Below are 20,658 nucleotides of genomic sequence, written 5' to 3'. Positions count from 1 at the left end.
GTGTGACAGTCAATTTGCATATTACCTCTTTATTATATAGGATATTGTAGCTAGAATGGTTTTCTTAAATTTTTCAGGTTTTTTGTTGCTAGTATGTAGAAATACAAATTATTTTTACATGTTTTGTATCCTACAATTTTGCTCAGTTTATCAGCTCTAACTTTTCTTTGGTAGATTCTTTAGGGTTTTTTACATATAAGATATCTACAAATAGTTTTATTTCTTCCTTTCTCATTTGGATGTTTTTGTGTGTTTTTTTTCTTTCTCTCCCCTCTTCCTCCCTTCAGGCTAGGACTTGCAGTACTGTGTTGAATAGAAACAGCAACAGAGGATATCCTTATCTTGTTCCTAATATTAGGGGAAAAGAGTTCAGTCTTTAACCATTGAGTATGATACAAGTTGTAGCTACAAGAATAAAGGGTAATTTTTCCCCCTTCTCCATCTCAATATAGAACAGTTGCTAGAACTTAAGATTTTAAAGACCAGGGGACATTTTTTAAACCCATTTCCTTCTCTCCAATTCATTTTCAATAATTTTGTTTCCTTAAGTATCTGTTCAAAGCAGATTACATATACATAGCATGTTTTGATAATATACCTTATTTTAAGTCTAGATGACAACTCATTTTCTAAAGTGTACTCATATGGAAAAGTGAAATTTGAATTATCCCAAATAAATGGAAGTAAACTGACCCACCTGCCTTTTATCACAAAGTATTTATTGAACAAAAATAATATAACAGTAAAAATGATACATATATGAAAGGGAATGAAGATTTGCAGTCAGAGAAATGATGTGTACAAAGAGACCAATGTTTAGATTATAGTTCTATAAAACTTGAGCCTTAGCAATTTAACACTGATCAAGCAGACATATAAAAAGGAAGAAAAAATTTAATATGTTCTTTGAAACCTATTGTCTAAAATAGTTGATTAAAAAAAAACAAACCACACACATACACACACATGTAGAATGAGGCAGAGCTTTAAGGGTTATACTTCAATACCTCTAGTTCTCTATTCGTGTTATAGTGAGTTTTTGAATTACGGTATTTTTCCATTTCCAATAAATGAAGCTAGGTTGTATGTTATAGTATTTGGAGGAAGGGAATACAAGAATCAGAGATAGTCATTTGAATTTTCCAGTCAGTATTTACATTTAAAAATATTTTGGTTGTGATATTTGTACATAGGACTTCCTTTTTAATTAGTTTCTCTAAGACTCTTGCATTTGGAGTGCATCCTTCTCTTATCTGACAGTTTTTTAATGCTGTTTTTTTTTGCCTAACATACAGTTTTGGATTGGTAGTTACAGCTGAGATGGGGAAGCAGAACTGGTCTGGGCTCTGGGCACTGTTACCTCCGGTGAGCTATGTGGTCTTACGCAGCTTCTCCTGTGCAGCTGTCCGCATCTGGAAACCTGGGTAGGACGCATTCTCAGTAAATATCAGCTGGACCAGCTATTTTGTACAGAATTATCCTTAGCCCATGACAGTCTGTTTGTGGATTCTGGAATCAACCCCATTATTTTATTTTCAAAGGTGCATACTGAAATGTTTGGGGTTTTCCTCCAAATAAGGGCATACATCCCTCACATAGAGATGCTCAATTCCAATTGAAAATCTCAACATTTATATCATAACAGAATTTTAGATATTTTTGAAAATCCAAGGAATGTGTTTTTACAAGCTTTGTTTTATTTATCCCTGCTATTTAATGCCTGGTTTGGAGCAATGAATTATTTAGCCACATGTTAAATTGGTTTCTGTTACTTATAGTTAAGGATGATAATTAATCTGATCTTGAATTGCAAGCACTCGGCACTTTCCAGTTCTCTTACCATTAGAACTTTCATAATGTACAGAAAGATGCCTTAGATGGGTGCCTGCTGATTTTTTGAAGGAACAGAAAATACATTCCTATTGTCCCTGCTCTCCACTACACAAAAGAATTAGTTTAGTGTTCCACATTGTTACATAATCAATTCAACACTGATGAGGTTTCTGAAGAATCTTACATTTGTTGCATCAGGTTTCCTTCATTCTCACCCTAAATTTAGCAATAACCTCTCAGGTTTCCACAAGCAAGGCCATACCCATACACATGAAGATACCTGGTATTACAAGATTGTTGCTTCATTTTTTGTTTTCATCACGAGTCTGTGAGCGTCTTTCAAAGGATAGGCTTTTTAAATGTTAATAGTTCAGGGGGTTTAGAGAAACCTTACCTCATAACGATATAGGAAATGTATTGGAGGGGTGTGATTCTTTATGGAAAACTGGAAGAACCAGGGCTAATTTCTTGAACTAAGGATATGCTAACCTCGGAAATACTCCAGGGGTATGGATAGAATAAACTTGTAGCTTTTCCATCAGGTGGTTTTGTTTGGGAGGAGTCTAAAAGATTGTAAACAGCTGGTAAACAGCTGGGAGGCTAGCCTTTCAAAGTTCCTTTCTTTAAAAATGCACTTTCGAACATTTTCTGTCATGAATGTTTATTGTCTAAATATGGCTTAGTTTTTTCTTATAAAAACATTACTTGGACATTACATTTATTGAATTTCAGTTCAAAAGAGGCTCTAAGGCAATTCTTATAATTGAAAGCAAAAGAGAAAAAGTAATATGAATATGCTTTCATATTGCCTACTTGTGAAAAATAATGAAATTCTACTAGAGAGCTGTTTGATACTAATCTTTGTCTTTCAAACATTTTATCTAAAAAATATATAAATCATTTACATTAAACTAAATGCAAGGGAAGGCACAGCTGGTTATAGTGTATAAGCACAGTTCAGCATATGCAGAATTAAAGCGAAAAAACTTCACATCCTTATTAGTTACACTGAAAGCCATTAAGAAAAGTTCTTCACTGTCAACAGTGTTCAACACTTAAGAGCTAAGAAGATATAAAAACAAAAACATTAAAATTCACTTAATGCAAAACAGATTTTCATATATACTTGAATATAAAAAAAAAGTTTTAAAAATGCTAACATATATCTAGACCATCCATGTTATGAAAAGTGCAAACCAAATTAACAGGGTTTCACAAAGTCCTTCTCATGACACAGGTAAACTAGCCCATGGGGACAAATTTGCTTCATCAGTGAATGAGTCTTTCATTGTGGCCAGATGTCATCAGGACTTCTGAGAGGTCGAAGAAAGCAGTACTGGAGAAGCAGCTCTGTCCAGGCTGGGGATTGGCACTGGCATGTGGCCATTGAGCAGTGTTGGGAACTGGTGGGGACAAAAGATTTTCAACAATTACAAATCTATTGGGAAGAACTTGAGTTCTTTACATTCCTAGATAGACTACAGTGGCTCAGTTCTGTCATCACCGTTGTGATAAAGGTAAGTTGCAAATGAGTAACTGGAAGAGGACAATGAGATCAGGATTATGTACAGCAAACAGAAGGGCACAGAAAATTATTTTTTCATAGTAGCCTAGGTATATAAAATACGTACTTCATTTGTTGAAGTATGTTCTAACACTATTTTTTAAAGACTCCAAGCTACTGCTCTAGCCAGTTTTGCTCAGTGGTTGGAGCGCTAGCCCGTGGACTGAAGGGTCCTGGGTTCGATTCTGATCAAGGGCTTGTACTTCAGTTGCAGGCTCAATACCCATCCCTGGTTGGGGTGCGTGTGGGAGGCAACCAATCAATGTGTCTCTCTCTCTCTCTCTCTCTCTGTCCCTCCCTCCCATTCTGTCTAAAAGTCAATGGGAAAATAATCCTTGGATGAGGATTAACAACAAAAAGATTCCAAGCTACATAGAATGTTTTGTTTTAATATTTAAAAAATTAATTTTGAAAACCACAACTGACTCTTTACATATAAAGCAGTAATTTCTAATACTGTAATTTGAAATTAGCCATAAACTTTCCAGAATACTACAAAGTTGCTTCCCTGTAACTGTTAAAAATGAGGAATGTTTTTATCTTAAAAGATTTAGAGCCGAAACTGGTTTGGCTCAGTGGATAGAGCATTGGCCTGCGGACTGAAAGGTCCCAGGTTCGATTCCGGTCAAGGGCATGTACCTGGGTTGCGGGCACATCCCCAGTAGGAGATGTGCAGGAGGCAGCTGATCGATGATCGATGTTTCTAACTATCTCTCTCCCTTCCTCTCTGTAAAAAAAATCAATAAAAAAAATGTAAAAAAAAAAAAAGATTTAGAGAGCAAGAATCTCTTTATTTGGGGGCTGAGAAAGTATTCTTTCTAATTAAAAGCATAATATCAAACTTCACAGCGAGGTCACCCATACATGATGAAACTTAAAGAATAAAGTTTGCCGAAACCGGTTTGGCTCAGTGGATAGAGCGTTGGCCTGCGGACTGAAAGGTCCCAGGTTCGATTCCGGTCAGGGGCATGTGCCTGGGTTGCGGGCACATCCCCAGTGGGAGATGTGCAGGAGGCAGCTGATCGATGTTCCTCTCTCATCGATGTTTCTAACTCTCTCTCTCCCTTCCTCTCTGTAAAAAATCAATAAAATATATTTTTTTAAAAAAACAATAAAGTTAATTTCAGTATTACTGGTAACTAAGATGACAAACAGGATAAAGGTATATATGCTTTGATAACTTTCAGGTCTGAAAGAAGTACAACAGCTATATTCCAACTGAGCAAGAAGAATTAAAGGCCTCAACTAGATGTTCATTGTCTCTAGGATGACATGTGTCAGAATGATCTCCCGGGGCCCTCTTCTAGTTTAATTTATCAGGACTTAATAGGAAATTAATATTAAGCTTCATTTCAACAGTAAATATCAAACTACAGAGTCCGGTACACATTACAAGTACAATAAATATTTGTAGAAGAAGTAAATGTACTATCGTAATTTTCAAGCTACTTTTGTGACAATGTGTCTGGTGCCTTACAGTTTATCAAAGGTTGTCATTTCATTTGCTATCTAGAGCCTGTAAAGTTAAGTTTGGTTTTCCCCATTTTAGGGAGAAAACAAAGAATTCAGAAAAGTTCGGAATTGTCTAAAGGTCATAGGTAATAATCAGTAAAGCTAAGTTTTAAACTGCTTTCTGTGCCAAACTGCCCAATTTGTTTTTTGTAGGGCTTGAGGAGGGGAGTGTTGTCTAATTACTGTTTCAGTTTCTTCAATGGTTATTGGCATATATAGGTTTTTGTTTTCTGATTTTAGGTTTTTTATAGAATTTGATCCATTTCAACTGGGTTATAAAATCTACTTGCAAATCTGTGTTCCTAACCACTGATCCCACCTAGAGTAGTGATTTTCAACCTTTATCATCTCATGACATACATAAACTATCTTAATTAGTAAAATCCTGAGGTACTCCAAAAAAAGATACAATTTTGATTCATTCACACCGGACAGCTACTGTTGTATTGGCTCTCTTCATTTTATTGGACAACCTAAGGGAAAAGGGGTCAGTGCCTGCCCCTCACTAGCCACATCTTGATGCTTTAAAAATTCTTGCATCATACTGGTTGAAAATCGCTGACTCAGGTAAACATTGGAAAAAAGAGGTTTTGAATTTTCATTCTCTTAATTTATTTGTACCTCTTAGTGGTTCTGTCCATCTTAATGGTGTTTGCAAAAGAGTCAGCTTTTGGGTTAGTCTTTGTTTTTAAAAATATATTCGTGATTTCTGCCCTTTTTTCTTTATTTCTATATGCTCAGTTGTCACAGTTTCTCTTGGTTAGCCTGCCTTTTCTGGCATGTGTCATAGCCATCTTTATTGGCACTAAACCTACCCCCTTGTCCCTTTTCTTAAATTTGTAACATTCCTCAAACTTTTCTCTTATACTGGACTTAGCAATCATTTCCTGTTGTTAGAAGTACCACCAATGTCTCTTCCCCACAAAACCTGCTCTTCTGTGTGTGCTTTTAAGTCAGTGAGGATGGTGGTTATGAGTAGTACAACCCTAAATTTAACTTAGAGCTTTGCCACTTAATAACATGTGATCTAGGTAAATGGAAGCAACATCTCTGGGCCTTAATTTCTTTAAATATTACTATTTTGAGTATTAAATGAGAAGCCACAAAAAGTGCTTATGTCTGTTATTAATAGCACTTTTTAATCACTTAGTGATCTTTCTAGAGATTGTCTTACTACCTCCAGCTTTAAAAGACTTCCATTATCACTTAAGAAATTAAGGTAGGAACTCCGGAGCATACTATTCAAGTCCCACAGCTACTTTTCCAATCTTGACTCCTACTACCCAGTACTTTCCTGAACAGACTGTGTACTTCCATATTGAAAAGCTCTATTCATCTAAAATGTGCTTTACTCTTTGATAAAATCCTATCCCTTCTTAGCTTAGCTCAGGTACACCTCCTTGGAGCATTTGTCCACTACCCAGCAGAAAAGAGCTATTATTGTTGGGTTCTTATAGAACTTTGTTTACACATCTATTATTCACATACTATATAAACCCTAAGTCCCTGCCTCAGAGCATTACAAATATTTGCTGGATTATATTTATTGAATTTAAAATTATAGAAAACAATCTCAGTGAAAAGTTAATTAGCTTCACCTTGTCTCAAGATCTAGTTGTACTTGGTCGACTTACTCCAAATTTGATCAACATCTATTTCAAAAGTGGAACAGACATCCTACAGACAAACATAAAATGCTCAACTGTCCAGCTGAAACTGATGTCACTTTATTTGTACATCAGGGTTGTATTTTTAGATTTAACACAACATGTCTTTGTCCTCTCTCTCCAAGACATGTCTCGATTACAAAGCATGCCTCTCCCAGGAAGGGAGATACCTTCTCTCCTTCCCCTCAGTTCTTCAGTATCTGCTATAACAGTTCTATCAGGGGACCTTCTGTGCAAAGACTTACAGCTCTGTCATCTGTCACTCTACGGATTCTGATCTACTTTTCTAATCATCACAGCAGGAAACTTTCCAGCGCCATTTAAGACTTAACTTCCTCCCACGCATTTTCTTCTTCCTCCCACGCATTTATAGCATATGTGAAAGAGGCTTGTTATTTTTTAAAGAAAATTATTTCCAATAGTTGAAAAGAGACACTGTTGATACTCATGGGAATTTTGAAAATCTATCATTTGAAGTGTCTAATTTTAAAAATCAAAGTATAGGGAGCATTTGAGATCTTGCTCCCTGGCATATGTCATGTTTGGCTCAAACTCTTATAAAAATTCTCCCCCCAAAAAGTATTATTCCTCTCACTATGTTTTGTTCTTTACTATATTCAAAACTGCTAATGTCAACTTTTATCTGCTTAGATACTAAACCTTTTCTAGCCCATACTCAACTGCTCTTATTATAGGAAGAGTAATAATATTTGAAAAGATTTTTCCTTAGTCTCATGGACCCAAACCAAAAAGAGGGTCCAAGGCCCTGTCAGCAATCCAATCATGGTTGCATGGGTTGTACAGGGTGGGCAAAAGTAGGTTTACCATTTATATGGAAAATAATACAGTAAATAATAATACAAGAACAAACTTTTGTGTATGCACAACTGTAAATGTACTTTTGCCCAATGCAGTTTGAACAGCTGCAGAAGAGGGGGCAGGTGCATTTTGTAAAATTGAAATTGTGACCAGGTAGCCTTAAAATGCAGCAGTTTCTTCTGCAGAATTCTAAATGTAAATAGGGAATGACTGGTCTGCAGCGGTTCTCCAAGTGTGGTTCCTGGAGCAGTAGATATGCTGATTGATAATGCACAAAATCACTGAGGACACGACCCATTGTTCCTGTGGGGAGTATGGGCTAGAAAAGGTTTAGTATCTAAGGAGGCAAGATATGCCAAACAACTTCCAAGTAATAGTTTCCCATGGCTTCCCTGGGAGGTCACCACACCCTACACCAACCAGGTGGCAGACTTTCCAGTAAGGAGGAAAGTCTACTGAGACATCTACTGAGTCCCACAGAGGCCCTACGTCGGAGTCTCAGGTTAGAGTAGTACTGCAGCCCATGCTGCTGTGGAGGGCACTACACAGACCACACAGCTCCTTTCTGCTTTACTCCAGAGCTCTGACCCGAGACACTGCTGCTCCAACTGCTTGCAGGAAGCAAGGTCTTAGCTTTCCATCAAGTTGCTCATCTAAACTTACTGAAACTATATTTGCTCACTGCTGTTTGCTTGCTTTTTCTAGTTTGTTTCCCTGCCTGAGGTAAAATGGCTATGAATCAACCTGTTGGCAAAACCATAGCTCAATTTCATGTAACGGGAAGAAGGGCCAGGAAGAGAAACCTTATTACTCCAGGGATACGGTGTCATCGTGACACTCTACCTCCTCCCAACTAGGAAACCAGAGAAGCGAGATAGCAATCAAAACCACCCTAGCTCCACCTTTCCTCAAAGAACACCCTAAATCCCACTATGTACAGCTCCTTGCACCGAGGAGGTAACTATTAACCCTGACAAGCAAAATGACCCACTCGACAAAGCAGGGAGACCAGAACTTTTTAACACTTACTTTCTTAACAAATTCTTAGACATCCATCCAGTCAGTCAACAATACTTACTGAGCATCGTTTGTGCGCCAAGCAATGTCCTAGATGCTGGTGGCACACCACAGTGAGCAAGGTACAGTTATGGCCTCCTGAGGGCCCACAGTCTATCATAGTACAAACCGGCGAGTGCCAGATGCAACAGGATCAGAAGAGCTGTAAGTGACGTTGGGTGAGCCACACTAGGGGCAGGTATGGGGTGCAGGGTGGATGAGACAGGTGAGGCTAGAATTAGGTAAAGAGGGAGCTAGCACTTTGTCCAGTTTGCTCCATTCCTGTCCCTGTCACGTATTCAAACAGTAATATCTTGGTCAGTGAGAAACAGCCTGGATCTCAAAGAGGAAATAGTGATTTCCACTTGATAACAAGTGATGCTACTGCAAGATCCTAGTTTGTTAATGAATAATGAATGTGCTTACCTAGTTCAGGGAGTTTCACAAGATAAAGCCCTAAGACTTAGTTTTAATCAAATGCCCTGCATACTCCTTTTTTTTTTTTTTTTTTTTTACTATGGAACAAGGAGAACTTGATTATGTATCATGGAATTATACAGGTAACTTTTCTATTGTAGCATGGAAAAAAACTGTTCACTATTTTTTATTTTAAGTGATCTCACTGTTGACTAATACAGTAATATTTTTAAGTATGAGATTTTTATAAGATATAATTTTTAAAGTTTTGCCTTTTCCTTAATAAATTTCCAGTTTTCCTAGTCAATGAAAATTCCAGAACCCTGCGCGAAGGCGTTGTTCCTTCCATTTATGGCTGTCGGGCCTGAGGACTCCATTTCTGCCCCAAAGGAAACGCCTGCCTTTGAAGGTTGTCTTTTGCGTGCAGCCCCATTAACGAAACTCCCTTTGGAAACTTAACCTTTTAACGAAACACAGAGCAGAACTCACGGCTACCTCTGCAGGGTTTATTGGGGAGCATAGCTCTTAGACGTGCATTGTGTATAAGTTCTTTTCCAAACACTCACCTGGAACAGCGTGTTTGGCCCTTGCAGCCGGGCAGGGCTCAGTGGAGCAACTGGACTAAGGCTGCTCCAGAAATGTATGCTGGAGAGCAGTGGACTCGGGGTCAGGAGCAATCCATTTGGTGTCTGAGAAAGAAAGCAGAGACAGTTTTTGATACAGGTGTCACCTGACTTCTTCCAGCGGGGTGGCTAGGTGCGCTCGCCACGAACCAAGAAGCCAGCCTCACCACCTTAGGAAAACCTGACAACTCTTATTTCTGCACGGCTGCGCACTGTTTACTTGTAATTTTCTTTAATGCTAATAGTATTAGCAATTTTTAAAAGGAGAGAGGTATGGACAAGTTACTTCCACTTAAACATTCTAGTGGAAAACTCAAGTTTGTAGCAACTTTTGTCCTAATTCAATTTGCCCCTCCCCCCCCCCTTCCCACACCACCGCCCAAACATTAAACTAGACTTAAGTGTACAACAAAACAGGATCCCATTTCAGGCTCTATTTTTTTCTTATCTATATTTTTGTAGTTTTCTGTAGTGGACATCCATTACTTGGGTTACAAACGTATTTTTGAAAGGGCCTCCCGAGCGTCCTTTTCCCTATCCATGGCCCTTAATACTTTAGAATTTGCTGCTAAAATACCCCTGACCAGCTTCTTCAAAAGCTCTGAACTGGGTTTTCCAGATTCCACTCCGGATGTGAGGCTGATGAGAATTCGTCTCCCTGGCAATGGCTTGAGGGGGTAGAGGGGGGATCCTTTCTTGTCAGATTGGGTGTAAAGCCAAAACTCTGGGTTTCCCGGGAGAGTGCCAAGGGCTGCATTTGCTTGCACACAGGCAGCAGGAGTCCCGCCTGCCCGCCAGCCCGCCAGCCAGAGGGCAGAGAAACCTGCCGAGCTGTAAGTGCCTGGCTTGGATTCTCGCGAGGGCGAACTCCCTTGCCCAGGGTGGTTCTGCACCCTGGGTGACTGTGATGTCAGTAGGTGCTTTGTGTAAGAACCACAGCAAAGGCAGCCGCGGCTCAGATTGCATCATGCTGGATGCTACAGTGTTGTTTTTTCCTAGAACTGGCCTAAGCAGCTTTGTTAATTATCTCGAGCATTTGGCTTAAACCGAAGTTCAAGTTCTGCTCTGCTCAGTGCACTGGATTCAGACAAAGGTTCTCAAACGGAAGCTGCTGAAAGGCAAACTAATTTATACCAAATTATTTGATTCTTTGGTTCCACGGCACGTCTACAGACTGCATGAGCCGCCAGGTCACTGGGATAAATACCTGTGTTTGGATACGCTTCCCATTTGTTCTAATCCGAGGCAATGTCAGGAGGGCGCCAGGCCATCTGGCCTAACGGTAGACTGAACAATTCAGCATGAGTTCTGCGAGGCCTCCCGCCTCAGGACCACCCCCTATGAGCCAGGCCAACTGCTCTCCACCTCCAGTTCCTACGCTTAAAAGTGGGGAGGAAACATGCCTGCGCTACAGGATAGTGGGGAGGATAATGTGTACCTGGCACAGCAAAAGCGCAACAGGCATTTAAAGACTGCTGTCGGTGATTAATTAAAAGTCTACCTGACACACTAAATGTATTTCACCTTTTCCTGGGAGACATTCAGCTGTATATAGAAAAGGACTTCATGTTCTACAACAGACAAGCCACTCTTGGCGGCGGGTCCTTGACGGCTCGGCTCCTCTCAGACCTGAGACTCCAGTCCGCAGGCTCAGGTGGCCTGAGAACTGATATTTGCATGTCACTCAGGAGCCAGGTTCCAGCCACATTAACATTTAATAACCGGTATGTCCAAGCCTCCTCATTTACCCACCAGTGACGATCTCTTAAGTTCTAAAGAGACCATGAGTCTTCTAAACTACAAAGTCTAGCCATCTTTCATCTGTGGCCATAAATATATACCCATCCATTTTTAATCCTTTGGACTATATATTTTCATAGTCCAAAATGTGTACCGATGTCAGGATTTGAGATGTTTGCACATACGTTTTCTAAGTGTTACAAAATGATTCAGAATACAGTAGCTAGCCCTCTGTTTCTCATGCTTAATGTTTGAAATGCCTTTCATAATACATGCAAATAAATATTGTAAAATGACTTCCATCCCTCCCATCTCTGATCTCCCTAAAGACTCTGCGGCCTTAAGGAAAACACTATTTGGTTGCTCTTTTTTTTAATCCTCACCCAAGTAGATGTTTATTGATTTGAAAAACATCAATGGGATTGCCTCCCGCACCCCGGCTGGGGCTATCCGACTGCTCTGTTGAGGAAAGTTTCTGAAGCCTGCTCTGGGTTATCTCAAGTACAGTGTGAGCTTTCAGAGCCTCTCTCCTCAGGCTCCAGGAGTCAGGCAGGGAGGGCTGCGCCCGAGGACTAAGGGCTCACGAGAGAAGTTGCAGACGGATGCATGCTTCCTCTTCCGGGCCTTTCTGAATGGCAGAGTTCCCAAGGCTGCCAGGGAGGGAGAGGCCCTAAGGCCCAAGGGCAATGAGCACTCATTTTCCTCCATCCTCCCAGCTTAGCTCTTCCACTTAACAGTGTGTTTCCTAGACAGCTAACACCTCTGAGCTAAGCCTGGTGAGCTGTGTCCAGACATGCCACACCTGCGTGTCCTCTATGCATGGCCCTCCACCTGGGTCATGCCCTCAGATCTCCTCCTTCCTACCCCTCTCTGCCCATCGAAGTGCCAGCACCTCGTGGGAGACTCTCCTGCTCTCCCCTCGATCAGGTGGCACTTCTCTTGTTTCTGAATCCTTGGAACACTTTATATCCACCTTTTTTAAATTCCTAGAGTTGCCTGAATTCAAATAAAAATGTGGTTTTAAAGCCTGTAAAAGAGAAGCAGAATCACACAGCAGAGTGTGTGGTACTGAATGAGTGGTACTCATCGTAAGGAAAGGGGGTCAAGATGGAGAATTCCGTGGGGGGCTAGGGCAGGTAGAGTAAGTGGTAAGGGAACCAAAGGAGTGAGGGCAGGAGCGGGAAGAGGTAGGAGAACCATGAAGGAGAAGGGAGAGGGTATAGGTCTCAAGGGGAAAGAGGGAGAGATGGGTCCTAGGTGGGAAGAGGGTGAGGAGATGGGTCCCAGGTAGAAAGGGAGAGAGGATGGGTCCCAGGTGGAAAGAGGGAACCCAGAGCCTGGGGAAGCAACGTTCAACAAGCATGTCAAGTCACACAAAACTCCCGGTGACATCTGCCAATGGGAAGCTCCTGGAAGGACAATCTCTGCACTCAGGTCAGTGTGACAAGGCAGCAGGCTGGGCAGAAGTGTTAAGAGAGAGAGAAGAACCCCTTTTATGCTTCTGTGATAATGGCAAGATAGACAATAAGATGAGAAACCCCCCAGGGCTGGGCTAGGATGTACTACACCTGATCTCTCCTCAAACACACACATCCATTTTACTCAATTCCCACCTTATGACTTGAGCTCAAAGTTGTTACACCCACCAGTAAATGCAGGAAGAGGGTTTCAGCATTTCAGTCCTCAGCCAACTGGCTCCACTCAGTTGGTGCTAATCCAGGTCTGAAGCTAACAAACAGCCTGGGGCATGCACGCTCAGATTCAGGGTGAGTTCAAGCCCTAGTGCCTGCACATATCTGAGCTGAGCATCTTAAACATCACACGTGAGAGGAACAGCGGTCTGGGCATACCAGAAGAGCAATGCAATGTGCCGGCCTCTGATTCTGAACCAACTTCACACTGTTAGATGGAGAGAGCAAACAGAAGAGGGGAATGGAAGGAAGAGGGGCAGGCGCCACAAGGTGCAGAGGATACAGAGGATCAGAAGCTCCTGCTGGCACCGCTTGGGCTTGCATGGTGCCTGGCTAGGAGCCAGGAGGGTTTCACAGCCTGGCTGCTCCCCGTCTCCGTCTGTGGCTCATGCCATCTGAGATAACACTCTTGCTCCTCTAGCCACAGTCCAATATGACCTTGATACTCTGGCAGCCATTCCCCTTGGCAGCTAAGCTCCTTGGTGCCCAGCTGGCTTTTGAATTCCCTTTTTTCAGTCCCCCATAGTCCATGCTTAAAGTGCCTTTGGGGGATCATCATGTCTGTCTACATTATTAATCTGGTTTCTTCAACACTCATACAAGAGTCATCTCAACTGTACTTCGTACAGGTCCCAGCAGATGCCCCACAAGTATTTTCAATGGGAAGGGAGGTGATGGTGTTGAGGAGGTTATGGTGTTGGGGAGGCAATGGTGTTGAGGGAGGTAATGGTGTTAAGGGTGGTTATGATGTTGGGTGAGGCGATGGTGTTGGGGGAAGTTATGGTGTTGGGGAAGGCGGTGGTGTTGGGGAAGGCGATGGTGTTGGGGAAGGCGATGGTGTTGAGGGAGGTGATGGTGTTGAGGGAGGTGATGGTGTTAAGGGTGGTTATGATGTTGGGTGAGGCGATGGTGTTGGGGGAAGTTATGGTGTTGGGGAAGGCGGTGGTGTTGGGGAAGGCGATGGTGTTGGGGAAGGCGATGGTGTTGAGGGAGGTGATGGTGTTGAGGGAGGTGATGGTGTTAAGGGTAGTTATGATGTTGGGGGAGGCGATGGTGTTGGGGGAGGTGATGGTGTTGAGGGAGGTGATGGTGTTAAGGGTGGTTATGATGTTGGGGAAGGCGATGGTGTTGAGGGAGGCAATGGCGTTGGGGGGTCGGCTGATGATTTTCACGCACATCATTTTGCAGATGAAATTTCAAATCTGAATTGAAGCTTATACAAGGTATGTGGTTTAATAAGGTCCACAGAGGGCACTGTAACTACAAGACCCAAGTCATGCCAGGACTCTCCTAATCCTAACCCTTCCTCCTAATCCTACCTCCCCGCATCCTCCCATGTTTCCAGCTGAAAATAATTGGGAATTATTCTTAGAATAAAGAAGGAATATATAAATAATAAATAAATAAAAATAAGCAAGTAGTTCTTGGAATACACTAAATTCTTGGGGATTTCACTTTCAGGGTATGAAATTGTTACAGCACAGCTTTCACCTCTTCTAAGGCCAACTGTTAAAAGTTTATAGGAGGTTCCTATAGGTGAGCAAACTGTCACGCTGCACAGCCCACAGAGGGGAGCAGGGTTTCGGGGAGGCAAAGTGCTCAAGTTCCTATCTGAGCTGTGGGAGTGAGACGTCACTGTGCCTGTGGGAGGAAGGCTCCAAGCCCCCCTCAGGTGGAGAGGGAACCCCCAGAGCAGCCCGAGAGCAAAGCGAAGTCTCACTCCTGCCCCAGGAAAATGGGTCCTCCCCGGGCTGTGGCCGGTAGCCTTCTGCAGCACCTGGGCTCCTCAGAGCAGATGCTGCTCTATCCAATGGGGCGCACACAGCAGTTCCTGGGGTGGGTCCTCAGGATCCAAATCCTGCACTGACTCAGCCCCCCGCCCCCAAATCCTCAAAGCCCTGAAGCTTGTCAAGACAGAAGCTCATGATTGTCTAACCACATTCCCTACAGCTGCAACTAATACAAAATAAGATTCAATGTAAACTAATGGGGGGGTGGGTGGTATTTTTTTAGCTAAAATTCCATGACAGTCCCGGCTGATCTCAGAGAAACCAGCTGGGTGGACGCCCCCAATGCTGGAGCCCCACCCTTTCTCTGCTCTGTTTTTCTCTCCCTCCTGGCAGCCACTCTTGGCCACATACACCCATGCCAGGGGCAGAGCTGACCCTGCTGGAAGGTGAGGGGTTGTCAAGTCCTCAGATGTGCCATCACCCAAAGGCAGCCCTTGACTCCCCTGACCCTGTTCAGAGCACTATGTGCTGTGCTTTCTTCACACCCCACCCCATCCACAGGCCCTTTTCTGCCCAGGCCCCACTTCCACTCCTGTCCTGTCCTGGTTCAGACCTGGCCCTTTGCCTCCATCCTTCAGGAAGCCCGGGTCCCACTTCTGGGACTCCTGCTGCTCACTCACAGGTTGGCTGAGGACTTCACTCCCATCTGCCCTAGATACAGGTCATCTGGCTTTCCTACGCTTTCCTGCCCTGGTTTTAGGCCATTTCTAGAAGGATCTCTCTGCCCATCCTGAGCTTTGCATCCACCGTCTGCTCCCTCTCAAGTCGAGGCCCCCTCCTCCTCTCACCAGCCCAGCCAGACCATCCTTCATCCCACTGAGTGGAGCCCCCCTACATTCAGTGTCCAGGCCCAAAACCACAGGACTCGCCTGAGCCGATTGCCTCCGAGATGACTGCAGGGCTGGCAACCGTCCCAGTCTGTTCGGAGACAGTGAACGGGCGCTCAGGAAAGCAGATACCGAAATCAGAGTTGGCCTTGGCCTGGCTGGAGGCCTCTCTAAACCTTACATTGTAAACACAAAGTCGGCCAGGGGAGGGGATCTCTAGAATGTCCACCCTGCCCCGCTTCTCACGTTACTTCTCAGAGCTACTTCTCAGAGCTACTTCAGGCCACTGTTTCCGAGGCATTTACTCGGCCGTTCTTGCTTGGTTGGAAAATGCCCGATTGAAGAGCACAATTCTGCCCAGTAACTGCCTTAGCTCTCCCCTCCAAGGGGGCAGCCTCCTTAGCACCAGCTCACAAGCCTGAGCTGACACCAAATCCCTGGCCCCCAATGTGGCGGGGAGAAGCCATGGAGGGGAGAATGGAAAGAGCTGCTTGCAGATGCTCTGCAGACTGTTATGATCAAGGACAACTGGGCGTTTTCCCGGTGAGCACCAATGTCCGGAGCACGGATTCCGGAGCAGATGAACAGGGTTCAAATTCGCTTCCACCACCTATTAGCTGTGCAGCCTTGGACAAATTACTCCAGCCCTGTGCCTCAGGTACCTCAGCCGGGAAAACGGGGCAATAACAGTGTCTACTTCATGGGGCTGAAAAACAGCCAAGACAGCGCATGCGAAGTGTTAGTGCCTGGCCCACGAGAAAACTCCAATATAGGATGCTGCTGCTGCTGCTGCTGCTCACGCCAGCAAGGACATCACCGCGATGAGTAGAGGCAGGAGACAGAGTTCCTGCTCCCACCTGGTGCCACAAAGCTCCATGATGACAGCACCTGCCAGCTGTAGCGAGCTCTCGTACACGCCGCTCTCCCATCCAGTCCTCACAGTAACGCATTTCACAGGCGTGCAAACAGGCTCCAGGGCAAGTGCCCAGTCACATTCCACCACGCGGCCCCGCCAGGAACGCAGCCCAGGTCTGTGACCCCGAAGCCAAAACGCACCCAGTTACCCAGAGGAAGCAGAAAACACCAGGCACCTGCTTTGCCTTTGCCCGGCAACTGCCAGCGGGACAAGAAAGAGCATCTGCCTTCTCCTTCGAGTTACTCGCGCCGCAGACGTCCCAGCTCCACACGTCTGCTGTCTTCTCCCTCCGGACACGGACCTGGGCTTCCTCACGGTAGCTCTGCTCTCCCCGACTCTTCCTCTCAGTGCTGGGCTGGCCCTTGTCATCCTGACTGTTAGTACTTATAAGGGACCACAGGACCCACAGCTCCACGTTGACCATCGCAAGGGCCGCAACAGTTAATATATATGTATTTTTTAAATCCTCACCTGAGGATATTTTTCTATTGATTTAGATACAGTGGAAGAGAGAGGGAAAGACAGAGAGAAATATGAGAAATATCGATGTGAAAGAAATGCATCGATTGCTTGCCTCCTGCACACGCCCTGACCAGGGCACAGGCCAGGGAGGAGCCTGCAACCTCGGTACGTGCCCTTGACTGGAATTGAACCCGGGACCCTTCGGTCCGCAGGCCGGCGCTCTATGCACTGAGGCTAACTGGCTAGGGCTACATCTATTTTCTCATCAACAGAGAACAAACGGCTCCTTATCAAGTTCCCCACCAGAGAGGACGCTGGCATCAAAATCTCACAAAGCCCCAATGCCATCTCAAGTGACACTTGGCCCGTTCCACCTTCCCCAGGACATCACTGGACCTGCTCTAAGGGCCACAAATAGCAAGAAACCAACCAAGCATCCCCTGTAGCCCATCTCCCGCCTTTTCTCCTGTGGATACCTTGATCTGGGGGTGGGAAAGTAACTTCCCTTCACGTTCGCACAGGACTTTGTCCCACGGGCCCTCGGATTATTCCTTGAAGGCAGAAGGAAGGTGGTCTGGTGGCCCTTCCTTCCCGTCTGCTGAGCCGAGTCTGGCGGGGCTCTTACCTGTGCGGTGAAGAAGGCTGGGGTGAGGGATCCTGAGGGCAGGGCCGGGCTGTTGAGGGCGATGGAGCCAATATCGGTGCCGGAGAGCAACAGCGGAGGCGCGGAGATCTCCAAGCCTTTGGGTTTTTTGGCTTTGGGGGGGAGAGACGGAGACCTGGTCTTGGAGCCCGATGACAGGTTCAAGGGCTCCAGGGAATCCGAGTCATGGCAGGCGGCCTCCAGGAAGAGGCTTCTGTGTTCAGAGGGGAGGGGCGAGTTGGGGGACAGGGACGGGGACCGGGAGGAGGAGGGCGAGGCGGACGAGATGCTGGCGGCGTTTGGCAGCATTAAAGAGGAGATCTTGGCGGAGACGGACGAGGCCAGGAAGGCCTCGGACGTGGAGGGCAGGGACACTACGGGCCTGCTGATGTGCTTGTCGGTTTTATTGGTGACAAACCTGATGACAGTCCTGACTTCTTCCACGGGAGGGCTGTCCTCCGGCGGCTCCTCCAGCTTCTCCGTCTTGATGGCCTTGAAGGGCTCGGGTGGGTTCTGCAGGGAGTTGATGGTGAAGGACGAGTACAGGCCTGAGTGGATGTACTCGTTGCGGCTGGTGCTCTTGAGGGCTGAGAGGCCGTGTCTGTGCGCCTCGCGGCCCTCGGGCGGCGCCTTGCAGTCCCGGTCCTGCAGCAGCAGGCTCTCCCGGCTGATCTCCACGGCGTGGGGGTCCATTTTCAGGATCTCCGGGAAGGAGACAAACTTGTACACAAACTTCTGCCCAATCACCTTCTTGATGATGTTCTGTGGATCACACAAAAGAAGACATCGGAAAGGTCAGTGCCCCAGCGAAATGGAGGAAGGGCCTCCTCAGAATGGGACTGTGCTGGCCCTGGCTGGTTTGGCTCAGTGGATTGAGCAGTGGCCTGTGGACTGTAGGGTTCCAGGTTCGATTCCGGACACGGGCACATGCCCAGGTTGTGGCCTCTATCCCCAGTGGGGGGCATGCAGGAGGCAGCCAATCAATGATTCTCTCTCATTGACGTTTCTTTCTCTCTCTCTCCCTCTCCCTTCCTCTCTGAAATCAATAAAAATATATTTTAAAAAAAAGAAAGAAAAAAGAATGGGATTATGCTGAATACTCTCATTCCCACAGCCTGGCTACGGTGTCCTGCAGAGAGGACTAACGTTGGGGACAGAATCAGGTTTGCATTGAAGTTTGGCCGGTTACTAATGGTGTGATCGTCGGCAAACTGATTGTCTCCTCACCTGTGTTGCCTCGACCTAAATGCAACAACAGCTGCCACTTACTGAGCACTTGCTCTGCAGCTGGCACTGCTCATGCATTATCTCCTATATCTCCACAGCACTCCTCAGAGGACGGTATTATTAAACTCCCATTTAAAACTTAGGAAAGTAAGCTCAGAGCGCTTACATAACCCACACAGCCACGTGGTAGGTACGTGGTAGAGACAGGGTTTCCTCCACCATAATACAGTATTGTCTTACCTACCTCTGGGACTCGTGAGAATTCAATGCAATAATAATGGGAAAGCATTCCGTACGCTGGGAGGCATTATGGAAACGTAAGTTATTATCACCAAACCCCACAATGTTTTCTTAAATCATGCAGCCATTTCTTCCTTTTTAAATTTTCTGCCAGGAGAGCCGCTGGGGGGGAAGCAAATTGTCTGCTTTGATATTTGCGGCATTCATCCTGTATTCTAAGTTGCTAGTACCTGCTTCTGGCTCTTCGGTGTATGGCTCCCGTCCAAACACACGAGGGTTTAAATGTAAACCAATAATTACTGCGAACGTCTTCCTGCCCCCTTTGGGCGAACCGACTTCATATTAAAAGCTGTGCTAAATCGGAACAGTAGCAAACCTCTCTCAAATGCTCACGGGGGTCCGAGGTGCTCAAGGGAGACGGAGGTGGTCTCCCTCCAGCACTGGGAGCTAGCAGCGCCATCCCATGGGAAAGGACTCGGTTTCCTTACAAATGGTTCCTCCTAAAACTTGGGTATGAGTGAAGGTTAAAAAGAACCATTTGGGGGAGAAGAGCTTTAGAAGGAGCTCCTGTGGGTGCCCCCTCTGTCCCGGTGTTGGACACACGCTACCTCAGTTGCTCTCACACTGACCCTCTTGTAGGGTGGAAGGCCTCATCCCTATCACCTGAGCTGAGAGGTGGGGCGTTCTCTGCCCAAGAACCACCAAGGTCTACTCATGCCAAAGCCCAGGCTATTTCACATTCCCACACACATTTGGGGGAATCAAAGAACCCCTCCGTAGAGATAAATCTTGTTTTAAATTGAGCTATAGCTGACATATAACATACAAATCACCACTTCCTTTCTGTGGGGAGAACATTTCAGACGTACTTACTGCCAGGGGCACAACATGATCTGATATCTGCACATAGTGCTGAGTGATCACCACAAGACTAGTTAACAGCCGCGTGTAGTCACAAAACTAGTTATCCTGGTGATGAGAACTTGTAAGATCTGCTCTCTCAGCAACTTTCCAAGATACAAGAGAGGTGAAATTCAATTAAATTTTGATGTTCCTTTTACAGTCCTCGTTTGGTACATAACTCTTTTTTTCCTTCCCTGTGGTTACATTAGGGCATGCTAACTTGCCTGCTCTTAACTGGACCCTACGTCTCAGAAGAGAATTTAGCGAGCAGTCAGGAGGGAAGGGCATCTATACCACGCTACAGAGATTTCCAGAAGGAATGCCTCAGGGCAGGCATTTAAGGAAGCGACACATGAGTCAGCACTGGAAACCCCAACAACACAGATCCCGGCAAAATCACTCCTCACCGCACGCCGGAGGCTCACCGCCTGGCACGCCAGAGTCAAAGCTGAACAATTCATCCCAGCACCGGGGCCTGCCCTTGACCCCACCGCATCCCGCCTATTCCCTCTGACCTCATCCTACACGCAACACCAGAGACCCTGAAAACCACTGACAAACCTTCAGAGACATTTGCGAACTTAGTTCCACCGGGGCCTAACTGGCAGCATCTCCATGGGCGATGCACCAGGCCTGGGAGAAACCAGCCTCCAGCAGGAAAGGGTAAAATGAGGGCAACCTCCTTAAGTGCCACCGGATCCTCGCCTGGTGTGCTCCTCTGCTAAAAT

At 45.3% G+C, this 20,658-nt stretch overlaps 1 protein-coding gene across 1 annotated transcript in view; it reads right to left on the bottom strand.

Moving 5' to 3' along the window:
* Nucleotides 1–2,483: 2,483 nt before the first annotated feature.
* The window catches only part of ELK3 (ETS transcription factor ELK3), a 61,285-nt gene continuing 43,110 nt past the window's right edge, over nucleotides 2,484–20,658 (bottom strand). The window contains exons 3-5 of the mRNA XM_081084458.1: nucleotides 17,543–18,322; nucleotides 9,435–9,557; nucleotides 2,484–3,236 (exon numbers count right to left, since the gene is read on the bottom strand). Coding sequence (XP_080940584.1) covers nucleotides 3,138–3,236; nucleotides 9,435–9,557; nucleotides 17,543–18,322 — 1,002 coding nt within the window. The 3' untranslated portion in view covers nucleotides 2,484–3,137. The remainder of the gene's footprint in view (nucleotides 3,237–9,434; nucleotides 9,558–17,542; nucleotides 18,323–20,658) is intronic.

The sequence above is a fragment of the Myotis nattereri genome, assembly GCF_964212035.1.
Source record: "Myotis nattereri genome assembly, chromosome: 2".
Classification (NCBI taxonomy): domain Eukaryota; kingdom Metazoa; phylum Chordata; class Mammalia; order Chiroptera; family Vespertilionidae; genus Myotis; species Myotis nattereri.
Note: the sequence above shows the minus strand (reverse complement) of the source record. Positions and strands in the feature narration are given on the sequence as shown.